The following is a 14,824-nucleotide window of genomic DNA, read 5'->3' as shown; positions in this document are numbered from 1 at the left end:
AATCTATTGGTTTTATTAATGAAGAGCTTACTCCCAAGAAGTGTTTTGGGGTTCACACACTGTTTAGAAATGGCACAATCAAAACAGGCTAGTTACAGTTAGAGAAACTGAGTTCAACCTCAGTCCCTCCATGATCTGGGTGACCTTGAACTAGTAACTTAAGCTCCAATTGGCTTCAGTTTCATCATCTGTAAAATGAAGAGGCAGTAGCAGTGGGGGTGGCTAAGTGGCACAGTGGATAGAGCGCCGGCCCTGGAGTCAGGAGTACCTGAGTTCAAATCTGGCCTCAGACACTTAATAATTACCTAGCTGTGTGGCCATGGACAAGTCACTTAACCCCATTGCCTTGCAAAAACTAAAAAAAAATGAAGAGGCAGCATTGGATAGTGTGTCAGACCTGGAGTCAGGAACACACATCTTTATGAGTTCAAATCTGATCTCAGTCCCTTCCTGTGTGACCCTGGACAAGTCACTTCATCTGTTTGCCTTAGTTTCTTCATTTGAAAAATAACTAGAGAAGAAAATAATATATCTATCATTTTACCATATTTGCCAAGTATTCCCCAAATGGTGTTAAGAGGAGTTGGATAAAACTGTAAATGAGCCTTCAACAAAAACAGCAAAATAAAGGGACTGACTGAACCTGATGAGTCTTAGAAATGCCTTCCACCCCTAGATCTCTGATTCTTCCATTATAGGTATGATATGGACTCATTTGAATAAAAAACTAATAATTTGAAGGTGCCTCAGAAGTGAGTCTCTTTCATTTAATTCTGGGTCAGAAATCTCTAACAACACTGACCCAGACTTGGTTTCCATATCATCATTTTTTAATCTGTCCCATTAAACTTTCCCTCCTTAAATTGTTGTACAATTTCTATATATCTCTGACTATTCTGATCACTCACTCTCTAGATACAATTCAATTTCTGGATTTCTTCCCTAAAATATGGAACACATAACTGAATTTAGACTCCAGTTATAGTCTGATGAAGGTAGAATATGGCAGGATGATGACCACTGTCATTTTCTACACTGCACTTTTTTTAATGGAGACCCTAATAGCTTATTGGTGGCAGCTCTAATACACTATCAACTCAATATATTTGCTGCTCAGGTACTTCTTATAGAAACTTCTTTAAATACTTATTCCATCCTAAATAAGTTTAATTTAATTTTTAAATTCAAGAGAACAACTGTATATGAATAAAACTGAAATTAAATTACTAAATTAAATCTGAGAGGCTACTTCACAAAGTTGAACAAAGTGATAGCCTTGATGCCAAGAAGACAGTTTCAAATTGTGCTTCTGTCCCATAATGGCTGTATGACCCTTGGCAAAGTTCTTGACAGCCATAGGATTAACAATTAGACAGAAAGTACTAATTCATGTGCATTGGTAGAAAGTGTTTTCTTAAGTAGGAGTTCCCTCTACCAATGAAATCATATTCTCTGTCCCTAGCCTAAATTTAATCTGAGTCAGTCCATCATTTGAGATGGAGGACATCTTTTTGAATACTAATTCTGTCATTTTACTTATTGAATATCCCACTCTTTGAATCATATGTAGATATGATATGTATACTATCTGTACTCTTATCAAAGACATTGATGAATTAATGTTACATAGCTATGGAACAAGGAGAGAGGCTGGAACTATGAGAGTCACACCTATGTTAGACAATGTTACTTAACATTTTTCCCCTTTTCTTTTTAAGTTTAACAATAATTGGGGAAGAGAGGGTGTGCATTAAAAACTATCATGGAGGGGCAGTTAGGTGGCACAATGGATAGAGCACTGGCCCTGGAGTCAGGAGTACCTGAGTTGAAATCCGGCCTCAGACACTTAATAATTACCTAGCTGTGTGGCCTTGGGCAAGATACTTAACCCCATTGCTTTGCAAAACCTAAAAAAAAACCATCATGGAAGTTCATAGTAGGCAAGACCCTAAAAACCAGTCTAGTTCACTATCTACTCATATAGAAAAGAATATTTGAAGGTACATATTGACTTTGAAAACCACAAATTTGCATTACTTATGCTATATTGTATTTTTATTTATTTTGTTAAATATTTCTGATTATATTTAAATCTGGCTCAGGTCATACATGGAATTTTGTGGCCATTTTGACACCTCTGACTTATAGTTAATTTTATAGATGAAGTATATAGACCAAAAAGCATTAAAGGCTACCCCCATCCCACCCTCCCCTCTATCATTGCCATAAAACTGAAAGAAGAACACAGGATTAGAATACAGATTACTTAGCTCCTAGATTAAAACTCTGTTTTGTGGTTTATTTTTTTGACAATATCACCTTGCTGTAGTCTCATTTTTTTCCCTCTCCCTACTGTATTTTCTAACCATTCTATCCATTTTCACAGTCTTTAGAACATCTGTCAGTTTCCTGAAGATAGATAAGCTCCAACCAGTGAATAAAACAAAGAGGAAGATAGAGATAAGGAGCTTTGCTTATGGGTTACCCATTTGGTTCTATTGATTCACTGTCAAGTCTTCTATCCATTAGTTGAACTAGTCTCTATTTCTCACAATAGGGTCTCAAATATCTATGACTTTTCCCAGAAACTTGAAAGCACAGAATTACAGATTTAGAATTGGAAGATATCTCCTTTATTTGCTTTCTTTTTTAAATTTTTAAAAATTTATCGAAGGCAATGGGGTTAAGTGATTTGTCCAAGGTCACACAGCTAGGCAATTATTAAGTGTCTGAGGTCGGATTTGAACTCAGGTACTCATGACTCCAGGGCTGGTGCTCTATCCACTGCGCCATGTAGCTGCTCCCCATTTCCTTTCAGCCTGTAGTCCAATCTTTGAGCTCTTCTGGGCTCCATCACCAAACAAAAAACCCTCAAAGGTCTCTTGAATGAGACCCAAAGGACCTCTGCACTGCAGGTTGGACACACCAGATTCTAGTCCAAGTGGTAAGACCTGAGAGGAGAGACAAAGACAGTAAATGGGAAAATGTCTTTAAAAATTTAGGGAATGTGAAACAATTTTGTTGAAATATAGATTTATTACAGAATTTCTTTCATGTATTCTATCAGACTGCTCTGATACAGTATAAGGGAGGATGAAAGGCCCACATGCAGTGGATCCAATATGTAATGGATTATATTCTAAAAACTTTCATTCTCACTTCAGCTTTCTATTATTAGATTGGGTCCATGATAGTGACTACAATTCACCCTTCTATTTGTTCATTTGATTGTTAGAGCCTACTACAAACAAAGTGTTATGAACTGCTAGTTGTAAATAAAGACCTAGGGATAATGTTAAGAGTATGATAGGGTGTGATAAGAAGTAAGTAGTATGAGTTAGAGGACTCTAGGAAAATTGGAGAAGTGAGAAAATGCTTTCATCTGGGGAAAAGGGGGAAGGCTTCATGGAAAAGGTTGTTCCTGAGCTGAAATTTGAAAGAGGAGAAGGAGCTTGGGAGTTCCACATGAGAAAGAAATATATTTCAGTCACAGGGCATGGACTACCTTGTGCAAATGTCTGAAGGTGCCAATTTTCTGTAATAGCTAGTCTTCCATTTTGACTGGAATATAGTGGGGTAGTGTTAAGTAAGATAGAAAAGCTAGTTTGGAACCAAATCATCCTGAAATGCTAGTCAGTCAAGAACAAACATTTGTTAAGTACTTAGTTTGTATCAGGTTGATTGATTGATTTGTGAAAGAAATACAAATATAAGTAGAAAGAAAGCTCCTGTCCTTAAGGAGTATACATTATAATGGAGAAAAATGATACAAAAAAGGAAGCTGAGTGATTGGGGAAGGAATTTTAACCTGAAAGAGCAATGCTGAGAAAGTCCAGGTGTTGTCTACAGAAAGATGAGACTAAATTGACCTAGGCCCCATCCTTAAATTTTTTTTTTAGGTTTTTGCTAGGCAATGGGGTTAAGTGGCTTACCCAAGACCACACAGCTAGGTAATTATTAAGTGTCTGAGACCGGATTTGAACCCAGGTACTCCTCACTCCAGGGCCGGTGCTTTATCCACTGCGCCACCTAGCTGCCCCCATCCTTAAAATTCAGGGAGGAGTCAGCCAATCAGAAAGGCTGTAGGAGTGATGGTTATGACACTTCCAATGTAGACATTCCCCAGATGGTGTGAGGTTTCAGGTTGAAGAGTTTGAACTTGTAATATGGAAACATGTTTTACATGACTTCGCATGTATTATGTCATTTTGCTTGCCTCCTCAATGGATAGGAGAAAATTCAGAAATCTTTTGTGTATGTGTGTGTATGTGTGTGTGTGTGTGTGTGAATGTCACAGGCAGAGGACAATAACGCAACTGAATTCTCCCAATTTAAAATAATAGCTCAAATGAAATTTTGCTGTGGCAAAGGCAACAAAAGTCAGAGAGAGAGATTTTTTCCCAGTCTAAGATAACATAAAAAGTTGGCAGGAGAAATCAAGGACATCTCAGAGCACTTGTGGAAGCAGCACCATCAGTGCGTCTTTGGGGTTGTTATAGTACCAGCGGTAGTTTCAGGAAATCTCAGCCCAGAGATAGTAAGGGGGTCAGATAACTTGTCAGAAAGAGACTACAAGGGACCCTTTGCTGGTACTAGATGCAGCCGGTGCTGATTAGCAACTCTTTTGCCCACACACAGTTCTGGCTCACAGTTCCTGGGTGGAGAAGAATGCTTTCAATCAGTTCCAAGGGAGCAGGAACTGTGGTCCTTGTTCCAAGGTAGAAAGGAATGCTAGTATTTGGCACAAGAGAGCAAGAGACTTGATCACATTTCCAGAGCCAAGTGGAATGCTAGCATTTGGAGATGCTGGTGAGCAAGGGTCATTCCTTGGTAAAGATAAGGAACACAGACTAAAAGAGCAGTGGCTACACCTCTCTCAGGTCCACACCCCCTTGGAAACATTGAAAACTTGCAGACCCAAAGAACTAACTGAAAACAGAAGCACAGAGAAGACTGAAATCTGAGACAGTACCTCCCCATGACTAGGTGAGCTGAGTATTTTATTTAAGCACAAAGTTTAAAATCAAGAAATAGACTGAGCAAACAACAACAAAAATAATTTGATCATAAGGTTATGCTATGGAGGTGGTAAAGAACAAAACATAAATTTAGAAAAAGCAACAATGCAAAAATAGATACATGCCAAACGTCGAAGAAAAATGTTGATTGGATCCAAGCCCAACAAGAATTCCTGGAAGAGTTTTTAAAGAGAGAAAGAGAAATAAGAGTGATAGGGGGGGAAAACAGGGTAAATGGGTGATGCAATAAAATTATATAAAGATAATTAACAGCTTAATAAAATAGAAACAAAAATATTGAACAAAATTATGTCTAAAACAGTAAAAAGTAGCAAAACATTCACTGAAGAAAATAATTCTTTAAAAAACAAAATAGGACAAATGGGAAAAAAGGTACAAAAGTTCACTCAAGAAAATAATTCCTTAAAAATTAGAATATGCAAATGAAAATAATGTTTTCATGAGACATCAAGAAACAATAAAACAGTCAAAAGGATAAAAAAGTAGAAAATATGAAATATCTCATCAGATAAAACAACTGACCTAGAAAATAATGAAGAGAAATAATTTAATTATACTCTAAGAAAGTTATAATAGGGGCAGCTAGGTGGTGCAGTGGATAGAGCACTGGCCCTGGAGTCAGGAGGACCTAAGTTCAAATCCAGTCTCAGACACTTAATAATTGCCTAGGTGTGTGACCTTGGGCAAGTCACTTAACCCCACTGCATTGAAAAAACCAAAAAAAGAAAGTAATAAATAATAATTATTATTATTATTATAATTATAATAATAGAATTATACATTAAAGTTCAAGAAATACCAAGAAAATTGTCCCAAAAGATTAGATTCCCAAAATGAAAATCCCCAGCAAAATTATATCTGGAGCTCCCAGGGTTAAGAGGAGACATTATAAAAACCAGAAAGAAACAATTCAAATCTCAAGAAGCCATAGTCAGGATCACACAAGATTTAGCAGATTTTCTGTTAAAGGAACAGAAAACAACAGCTAGGATTACAACTGAGAATAACCCCCAGAAAAACTGAATAAAATCCTTAAGGAGAAAAAATGGATATTTAATGAAATAGCAAACATTCAAGCATTTCTGATGGAAAAAAGGACTAAATAGAAAACTGAACATTCAGATATAAGACACAAGAGAAACACAAAAAAGGCAAATATGAAAGAGTATATTCCCATATGGGAAGATAATACATATAACTCCTAAGAACTTTATATTATTAGGACAGTTAGAAGGAGTTTACATAGAAATATTTAGGGTAGTTAGGTATAAATGTGAGCCTTTTGATTGGAATGACCTCAGAAAGTTAAATGAGAAAGAGTAATGCAATGGGAGAAGTAGGAAGGAAGAGTTAGAATGAGGAAAATTTTCTCACCTAAATTAGAGGTACAAAATTTTGAAAGAGCTTTTAGAAAGGAGGGAAAATGGGGGACATTGGGCAATCCTTGAAGCTCACTCTCATTTCATACACACACACACACACACACACACACACACACACACACACACACACACACACAATACATATACACAGAGAGAAGGATATGAAAATCATTTTACCCAGTAGTGAAATAAGAGGGGGGGATAAAAAATATGGAAAGAAAGGAAGTAATAAAAGGGAGGACAAAATAAGTGAAGCAGTGGATAGAAGCAAATGAAACTTTTGAGGACAGAGAGGATTAAAAAAGAGCAAGAGAGGAGAATAAACAGAAAAAAATAGGCAATGAGAAATACACAGTAACTCATAACTTGTGAATGTGAAGGAATGAATTCACCCAAGCAGATACCAAAAACAAAGGGCTAGAATCCCTTATGCTTTCATTGAATTTAAAAAAAAGAGGGATAGCAATTATGATCTTCACACAAAGAAAATTGAAAACAGACCTAGTGGTAATCTAAGTAAATATATTTCCCTAAAATAGTACAAAATAGTTGGTCACCTCAGACTGCTGGATCTGGAGTCAGGACTACCTGAATTCAAATCTAAACTCAGATACTTATTTGCTATGATTTCAGCAAGTCACTTAACCTCTGTTGCCTTAATCCCCTGTAAAAGAAAATGACAAATCATTCTAATATCTTTATCAAGAAAACTTCACACAAAGAGTCAGAAACAACTTGAATGACTAACATAAACAATGAAGTCAAAAATTATAAGTTTTTCTGATTAAAAACTTAATTTTTCTAATATATATAGAGAGAATGGAATCAAATTTAGAAAAATGAGTCATTCTCCTATTGATAAAATGTTAAAGGTATGAATGGCAGGTTTCAGAAGTAAAAATCAAAACTATCATATGAAAAAATGCTTTAAAACTGTTGATTAATATAAATTAAAGAAAATCTTATGTACCATGTTAAACCTATCAGTAATGAGGAATGTTGGAGGCAATGAGGAAAAATTGGTACACCAATAAGCTATTGGTAGAGTTGATGAAGAAGATGGTTGAATTGGTAAAGAAAAACATTTTGGAGCTATGCCTAAAGAACTATAAAACTTTGCATAACCCTTTGACTCAGAAATAACACTGCTAGTTCTAGCCTCTAAAGAGATCAAATAAAAAGGAAAAAAAAGATTAATATTTGGCAAAATATTTACACTAACTTTTTTTTTTCCAGGTAGCAAAGGCTTGGAAATTGAGAAGAAGCTTCTTATTTAGGAAATGACTGAATATGTTGTGGTGTAAGATTGTGATGGAAAGAAAAGATCAGAATTGTGGTTCCAGAAAATAGCAAACTATATATGAACTGATGCAAAGTGAGGTGAGAATTGGATACCATTGTGCCCAATAATAGCAATGTTGTAATGATGATCAACTGTGGCTACTCTAATCAGTATAATGATCTGAGACAATTCCAGTTGGCCCAAGATAAATAATGCTGTACATTATCAAAGAGAGAAAGAACTATTGAACTCTGAGTTAAAAATGGAATATATATATTTCTTGTTTTTCTTTCCATTTTTTTTTTTGTTTTTAGAGGTTAACATGGGAAAATGTGGAAATGTTTTGCATGATTTCCGTTGTGTAACAATCAATATAATTTTCTTTGCTTTCTCAGCATGTGAAAATGGTGGAAGGAGACAGAGAATTTGGATCTTGAAATTTAAAAAGAAAAGAATGCTAAAAATAGATGATTTTTTAAAGTTTTTAAAGAAAATATTTAAAAAATAAATATCACGAGAAGATCAACAGGTTTAGTATTTATTAAGGGCTTAATATACACTTGTTGATTGATTAATGGTATGTGAATAATAATGTTCTATCCTTCATTTTCAAAGAGGATCATGACATCAGGGAGGTGATGCCATGACAGCACACGAATTGGATTTGAGTGAGGGGGGCTGTGCTAAGTCTCCAGCCTCCATTTCTCCTCCAGAGCTATTTGGGTCCAGTGACCAAATAGGAATCAGGAATACTGGAGATGGTCCTGGATGTGAGGCAATCAGGGTTAAGTGACTTGCCCAATGTCACACAACTAGTAAGTGGTGTCTGAGGTTGGATTCAAATTCATATCCTCCTGAATCCAAAGTCAGTGCTCTATCCACTGCCCCATCTAGCTGCCCCCATGTGAATAATAAACTATAAAATTATGCACTTATTCAACAAATATTTATTTAGCACTTACAGTGAAAGGATTATTATATTAGGCATCAAAGATCCCGAGGTTCAAATCCCAACTGTGTTATCTTAGAAAGACACTGTGCCAATGGAGAAAGGGAACTTGGAGTCAATAGAAACCTCAGTTCAAATCCAAGACTGTTATGACAAAAGTGCTTTGTATCCCTTAAAAGTGCTATGGAAATGATAACAACATGGTTGCTGTTCATTGGCAACACCATAGTTGTGACTTCATGGATCATAGTATGCCAATAAGGTCCATGGAGTTTTCTTGGCAAAGATGCTGGAGTGAGTTGTCATTTTCTTCTTTTGTGAATTAAAGCAGTGGTTAAATGATTTGACCAGTAGGTATCTGAGGTAGGCTTAGAACTCAGGAGTTCCAAAACTCTATCCATTGACTTATCTATTGAGCTTACAAATTGATCTCCCTTTTGAAAACTCAAAATTCATGTCCACAGAATTGTAGGTCAGCTGGAATAGGTCTATTCAGTCTTTGCCTGTTAAACGGTCTCTATCTACTTTTCCCTTTTGAGGACTGGTTTCTATGGCATTGTGGATTTACCACGCAGAATTGTAGTCTTAGCATTACCTTCCTTTTACATAAAGTATATTTTGAATGTATGCAGTTATTTACATATTCACATTTTTTACCTTTCTTTGTATCCCCAGAATTTGGCACAAGGTAAGAGCTTAATAAATCCTAGATGACTATCAATGGGAATCTCATGCCATTGACACTAATTTCACATAAAGTTTCATGGTGGTTTTCAGGTACTTATAAAAAGAGTAGACTTGCCCTATTAGGAATTGGATGATACGTCCTCTGAAATTTTTCTCTGGTCTACATCAGAGTGTGGCACTCTACCACATACAAGAATCGATACTACAGAGTTTTAGGACAGTTGGGAATATAGTCTAGCCTGTTATTTCCAACAAGGATTTGTATAGAACTGTTTATTCTTCAAATAATCCACAAAACATGAGATTCCCATAAAATTTCTAGGCTAAATGTTTTTCTAAATGTGGAAAATGAGTACATTGACAGAGAGAGTGATGGTGAGTAAAGATTCTCTAGCTTAAATTCAATGACTTCTTATGATGGAACATGTTTTACCTCCTGAGAGAGCCTATTCCATTTTTGGTCAACTCTTTTTTTTTTTAGGTTTTTTTTGGTAAGGCAAATGGAGTTAAGTGGCTTGCCCAAGGCCACACAGCTAGGTCATTATTAAGTGTCTGAGGCCAGATTTGAACTCAGCTACTCCTGACTCCAGGGCCGGTGCTCTATCCACTGCACCACCTAGCTGCCCCTCATTTTTGGTCAACTCTAATAGAAAGTCCTTTCTTATATTGAGCTGAAATGTGCCTTCTCGGTAATTTCTACTCATTTTTTTTCAGTTTGGTCTTCTGTAATTAACAAAACAAGATGAATACTCCCTTCAACATAGTCCCTCAGGTGCTCAAAGGAAGGTTTCATGTTCATTCTCTAATAATCCTCTTCTGTAGACTTCCTAACATCCAAAGTTTCTTTGCTTGGTCTTTAGGAGACATGACTAGGCTCCTCTATGTGTCTTCCAGGTTGTCCAAAACATGCATAAAATATGGCACCCAGCAATGAATGAAATATGCCAGATGTGAACTGATCAGATTAGTTGGACAATTGCCTCCCTTATCCTGGTCACTGTGTGCATTAATATAACCCAAATATATGCAAATCTGGACAGCTTTTGTTGTGACCTATGTGCTTGATTACTGTTGGTATTTTTGTTATTTGGGATATGGAGGCATTGTCTTCATAACCTTATAATTTTAGTGTTTGTTAAAAGAAAGGAAGAATTGATGTTTTATGCATGAATGCCAATGCTGCCCAGTATTTTTCATTTGAATTTAATTGCTATATAAGGTAGCATTCATTTATATGGCTATAGAAATTCATTTATTCTTTTGTTCCTTATTTGTTATCTTTGCATTAAATCATGCACATTTGATATTTCTTTGAATTCTTCAAATTCATTATGCCTTCTTAGTCCAATTGTAGTATTAAACTAAACTTTGTTCAAACATTATCCATTTGTTGAGCATGTGATTTCTTTCTATTTTTATTTGCTAAATCAAATGCTGCCTTTATGGATATACATGCATAGATAGGTTGCTCATTGTCAGTTTCCTTCAAAGGATTTAAACTCAATAGTGTAATGAGGCAAAGGGTGTATATAAGTTTTTATCTTTTTTTTGCAAGATTCCAAATTATTTTCCAAAATAGTTGGGATTATTTACAGCTCCACCAGTAGTGAATTAATTCCTTTTCCCCACATTTCCATTGACATTGAATTTTTCCATCCTTTATCATATTTTCAAGTTCTGTCTATTTATACCCAAAGACTGACTGGCACTAATAATGACATCCCCTAGAGATTAGTGTTCAGTGATTAGATCTGACTCAGTGTGTATATATTTTAGCAGTTTCTACTAATACTCAAGAAGAATTTAAAAAAGCATAAAATTATCTCCCTTGAAATTCAGACAAGAGAGCTAAAATAAATTATCTCCAAATTCCCCTCCACTTTTAAAAGCTCATGATTCTACTTTGCTATAATTTCAATAATTTCAGATTCCCTCATTCATCTTTCTAGCCTGTTGAGATCTTTTTGTCATCCACGTTAGTTATTCCTTCCAACTTTGGATCATCTGTAAATCTGATAAGAACCATCTGCCACCGTCTGAGCCACTGAAAAATATAATTAATGAACAGGACCAAGGATATATACCTGAACAACTCTATAAAAATATTGTGCAGGTTCATATCTGTCCACTAATCATCCTTTGGATTTGGTCATTTAACCAAGAAAATTGTTACAGAGCAATTAGATCTTTTTTTTTTCTTTTTGCAGTGCAATGGGGTTAAGTGGCTTGCCCAAGACCACACAGCTAGGTAATTATTAAGTGTCTGAGACCAGATTTGAACTCAGGAACTCCTGACTCCAGGACCGGTGCTCTATCCACTGCACCACCTAGCCACCCCTTCAATTAGCCATTTTTAAGAGAAATTGAGAGTATCTGGCTACTTACCCTCAGTGAAAGAATGACTAGGCTTATATTAAGAATTCACTTGGTGCCAGACCTATACAAATACAATGACCAAAGTGAATCCATGTTCTTAAGGAGTTTTTCTTTTAATAGCATGAAGACAAATAGGTACATGGTGGCCAAGGAAATGTGTTTTAGCTTCGGGAATCCAGGTATGGTCAATGGACCCATAGGATAATCATGTGACATACCCCTTTTCAGAAGTAACAGAAATATTGATTTGTTTTTGGTTCCTAAGATTAGAAAAAGAAAAGAGATAGAGAGTGGGGCATAGTGGAATAATATATTCAAGCAGCGTTAGGTGAGAAAATTACTGAGTTAATAACGCTTAGTTGTGATCAGTGTCTAGAGTCAATCCTTCCAAGTAAGGTCTCATCAGTCACAAGAGGAGTTCCAAAGTTTTCCAGGGAGGTCTCCTTGGAGCAATAGGGTATGTCTCAAAATGATTGCAAGTCACCATTCCCAGATGAACTCTATCTAAATAATGATAGTTTAGGTCTTTAATCAATTAATATAATTATATTTTTTTTTATGAAAGACTGAGTCTTCATCTTTAGTTCTTCCTTTAGGACCAAACACAGGAGCTTGAATGTAGTAGTTTCTCAACACATCTTTTTTTGAGGAAATGAATGAAAAGCATGTTATAGTTACTTTACATCAACCTATGTCTGGGATAGGCTTTCTGTGGATTTGATTTCCCTGAAACTTTTTCATGAAGTATTTCATTCCTGTCTCCTACCCCTTTTCTATTCAAAACCTCCCTTCATACTGAGTGAAACATCCTCCTGTGCTTGCTCTTATTTGTATATGTGCAAAAACAAAATCTTGACCCCATCTGCTCCAAACAACTTCCAAAGCTATTGGAACAAATGCCAAACCACTACTTTGGAAGCAAATTACCCAGGGATTTACTTCCTAATCATGTGTCCTAAAATGTCATTTCAATGTTTTATCATGACTTGTTCCTACCAAGTTAAAAAAACTTTGATGATGAGCCCAGGTCTGTGGCTCTGGCATCCAAAAGCGTGACTGGTTACATATGGAAAGGCTCATCACTAGAAAACTGGCCACCAAATAATGATTCAGCTAGTCACCCCAGCCCAGAAAGACCACCTACTAAAGTGGAAGGGGTTGTAATCTGTCCCATTTGGGGAGAGATGATGAAATCTCCATCACACTGAGGACTTAAAGAAATACTAAGACATAAGATTAGATTTTTTCAGTAAGACTTTTGCCTTTTGTGGAACATCCCATATAACATTGTCCCGACTAATACTTTGTGATATTGTTGCCATTATGACCATCTGCCTCCTCCTCCTCATTTCTAACAAGCAATTATTAGGCATTTACAAGATGTCAGGTATAAAGGCTAACTAGGTGGTACAGCAGATAGAGAATCAGAAAAATTCACCTTCATGAATTCAAATCCAGACACTTATTAACTGAGTGACCCTAGACAAATCCCTTAACCCCGTCTGCCTCAGTTTCTCCTCTATAAAATGAGCTGGCAAATGACTCTGATCTTTGCTAAGGAAACCCCGAATAGGGGGTGACAAAGACCAAGGGAATGGGATGACAAATATTTGGATACAACTAAAATGACTGAACAACAGCAAATGCTTCTTGGTGGTTAATGATAAGAATTCAAAGAAAAACAAAAATATCAGTCTAGTGGAGAAGAGATAATACAAACAATTATATACTCTAAGCCATTCAAGAATCCAAAATACCGTCCCTTTAGTCTTCCTTGATTTTTTACTCTGGCTCTTCCCATCTCTAGTTCTAGAAAATTAACTGCTCCTAGGGCTTTCTTAATTCACAAATTTAGCCTGAATAAATCAAAATTAAGATTATGTGAGACAGTGACCATCTCCAAATAAACCAAATCCACACCAAAGCCCACAAGGGAAAGCCAAAAGAAAATGTGAGTCTTTCAGAGTCCGGATGAGAGTCAACAGACAAGTGTGATGTGATAAATAGAATGCAAAACCGGATCTGCTGAACTTCTTCCCTGGTATTGGCATCTTTGATTTATTCTGTAACTCTTATATTTTTGTGCTGATTTTTATTTCATCCAGGAGTTCTGTACTTACACTACCATTATACTTGAGCAGTGATCCCTTGTAATGTTGCTTGGCTTTTCATGGAATTAATTAGCAACACTAAAATGGGTGGGTAGGGTGCAACTCAGGCCTATTTATAATCCTATGGCATGCATTTTCAGAGCAATGCCACCCCCCCTCTTAAAAATATTAATGTAACTCTGTCAAACTTTTTTTTTAGTTTTTTTTTTTTTGCAAGGCAATGGGGTTAAGTGGCTTGCCCAAGGTCACACAGCTAGGTAATTCTTAAGTGTCTGAGGCTGGATTTGAACTCAGGTACTCCTGACTCCGGGGCCGGTGCTAATCTGTCAAACTTTTAATGAAATAATCTACAATGTTTTTAGCTCAATTTATCAAATAAAATTAATTTATTGCAATTTATTTAACAAGTAAATCTGATTGTTGCAGTAGATAGAATTCTGAACCTGGAGTCAAGAAGATCTAAATTCAAATCCAGATTTAGATACTAACTGTGTGACCCTAGAGAAGTCTTTTTTATCTGTTTGCCTCAGTTTCTTCCACTGTAAAATGGAGATTATAAAAGCACCTGCCTTATAGAGTTAATATTTGTAAATAGTTATTGGGACAAAGTATTATAGAAATGGTAGTTAGATTATTATTAATATTATCATTAAATATAGCTTTTTTAATTAAATACAAAGAGAATCTTCATAATTTTACTTTTATAACTTACAAAAGTAATAACTGCGGTCCTAATATTGTTACTATCTTCATGTGTTTTTTATGTACAGTTTCTCAAAATGTAGCTATTCAGAATTCCTTTTAACCACATCATAACTGTTATTTTGTCTTTTCAAGAACTACAACAGAAAAAACCCCACAAAGAAGATATTATGTATGTAGTAGCAAAATTTATGTCTTTTTAAAGATAAATCATAGAACTGCATATACTCACAGTCAAAACACATTTTCAAGTTCAAAAGTTTTTTCCAATCTATCACAACACAAGTTTATTAATT

At 35.7% G+C, this 14,824-nt stretch overlaps 1 protein-coding gene across 1 annotated transcript in view; it reads right to left on the bottom strand.

The window, feature by feature from the left end:
- Positions 1 to 2,917: 2,917 nt before the first annotated feature.
- Positions 2,918 to 14,824, bottom strand: part of CXCL12 (C-X-C motif chemokine ligand 12) — a 62,952-nt gene continuing 51,045 nt past the window's right edge. The window contains exon 4 of the mRNA XM_074232658.1: positions 2,918 to 2,951. Within this exon, the coding sequence (XP_074088759.1) occupies positions 2,933 to 2,951 (19 nt within the window). The 3' untranslated portion in view covers positions 2,918 to 2,932. The remainder of the gene's footprint in view (positions 2,952 to 14,824) is intronic.

This window comes from Macrotis lagotis, chromosome 4 (assembly GCF_037893015.1).
Source record: "Macrotis lagotis isolate mMagLag1 chromosome 4, bilby.v1.9.chrom.fasta, whole genome shotgun sequence".
Classification (NCBI taxonomy): Eukaryota; Metazoa; Chordata; class Mammalia; order Peramelemorphia; family Peramelidae; genus Macrotis; species Macrotis lagotis.
This window is presented reverse-complemented; position numbering and strand designations above follow the sequence as displayed.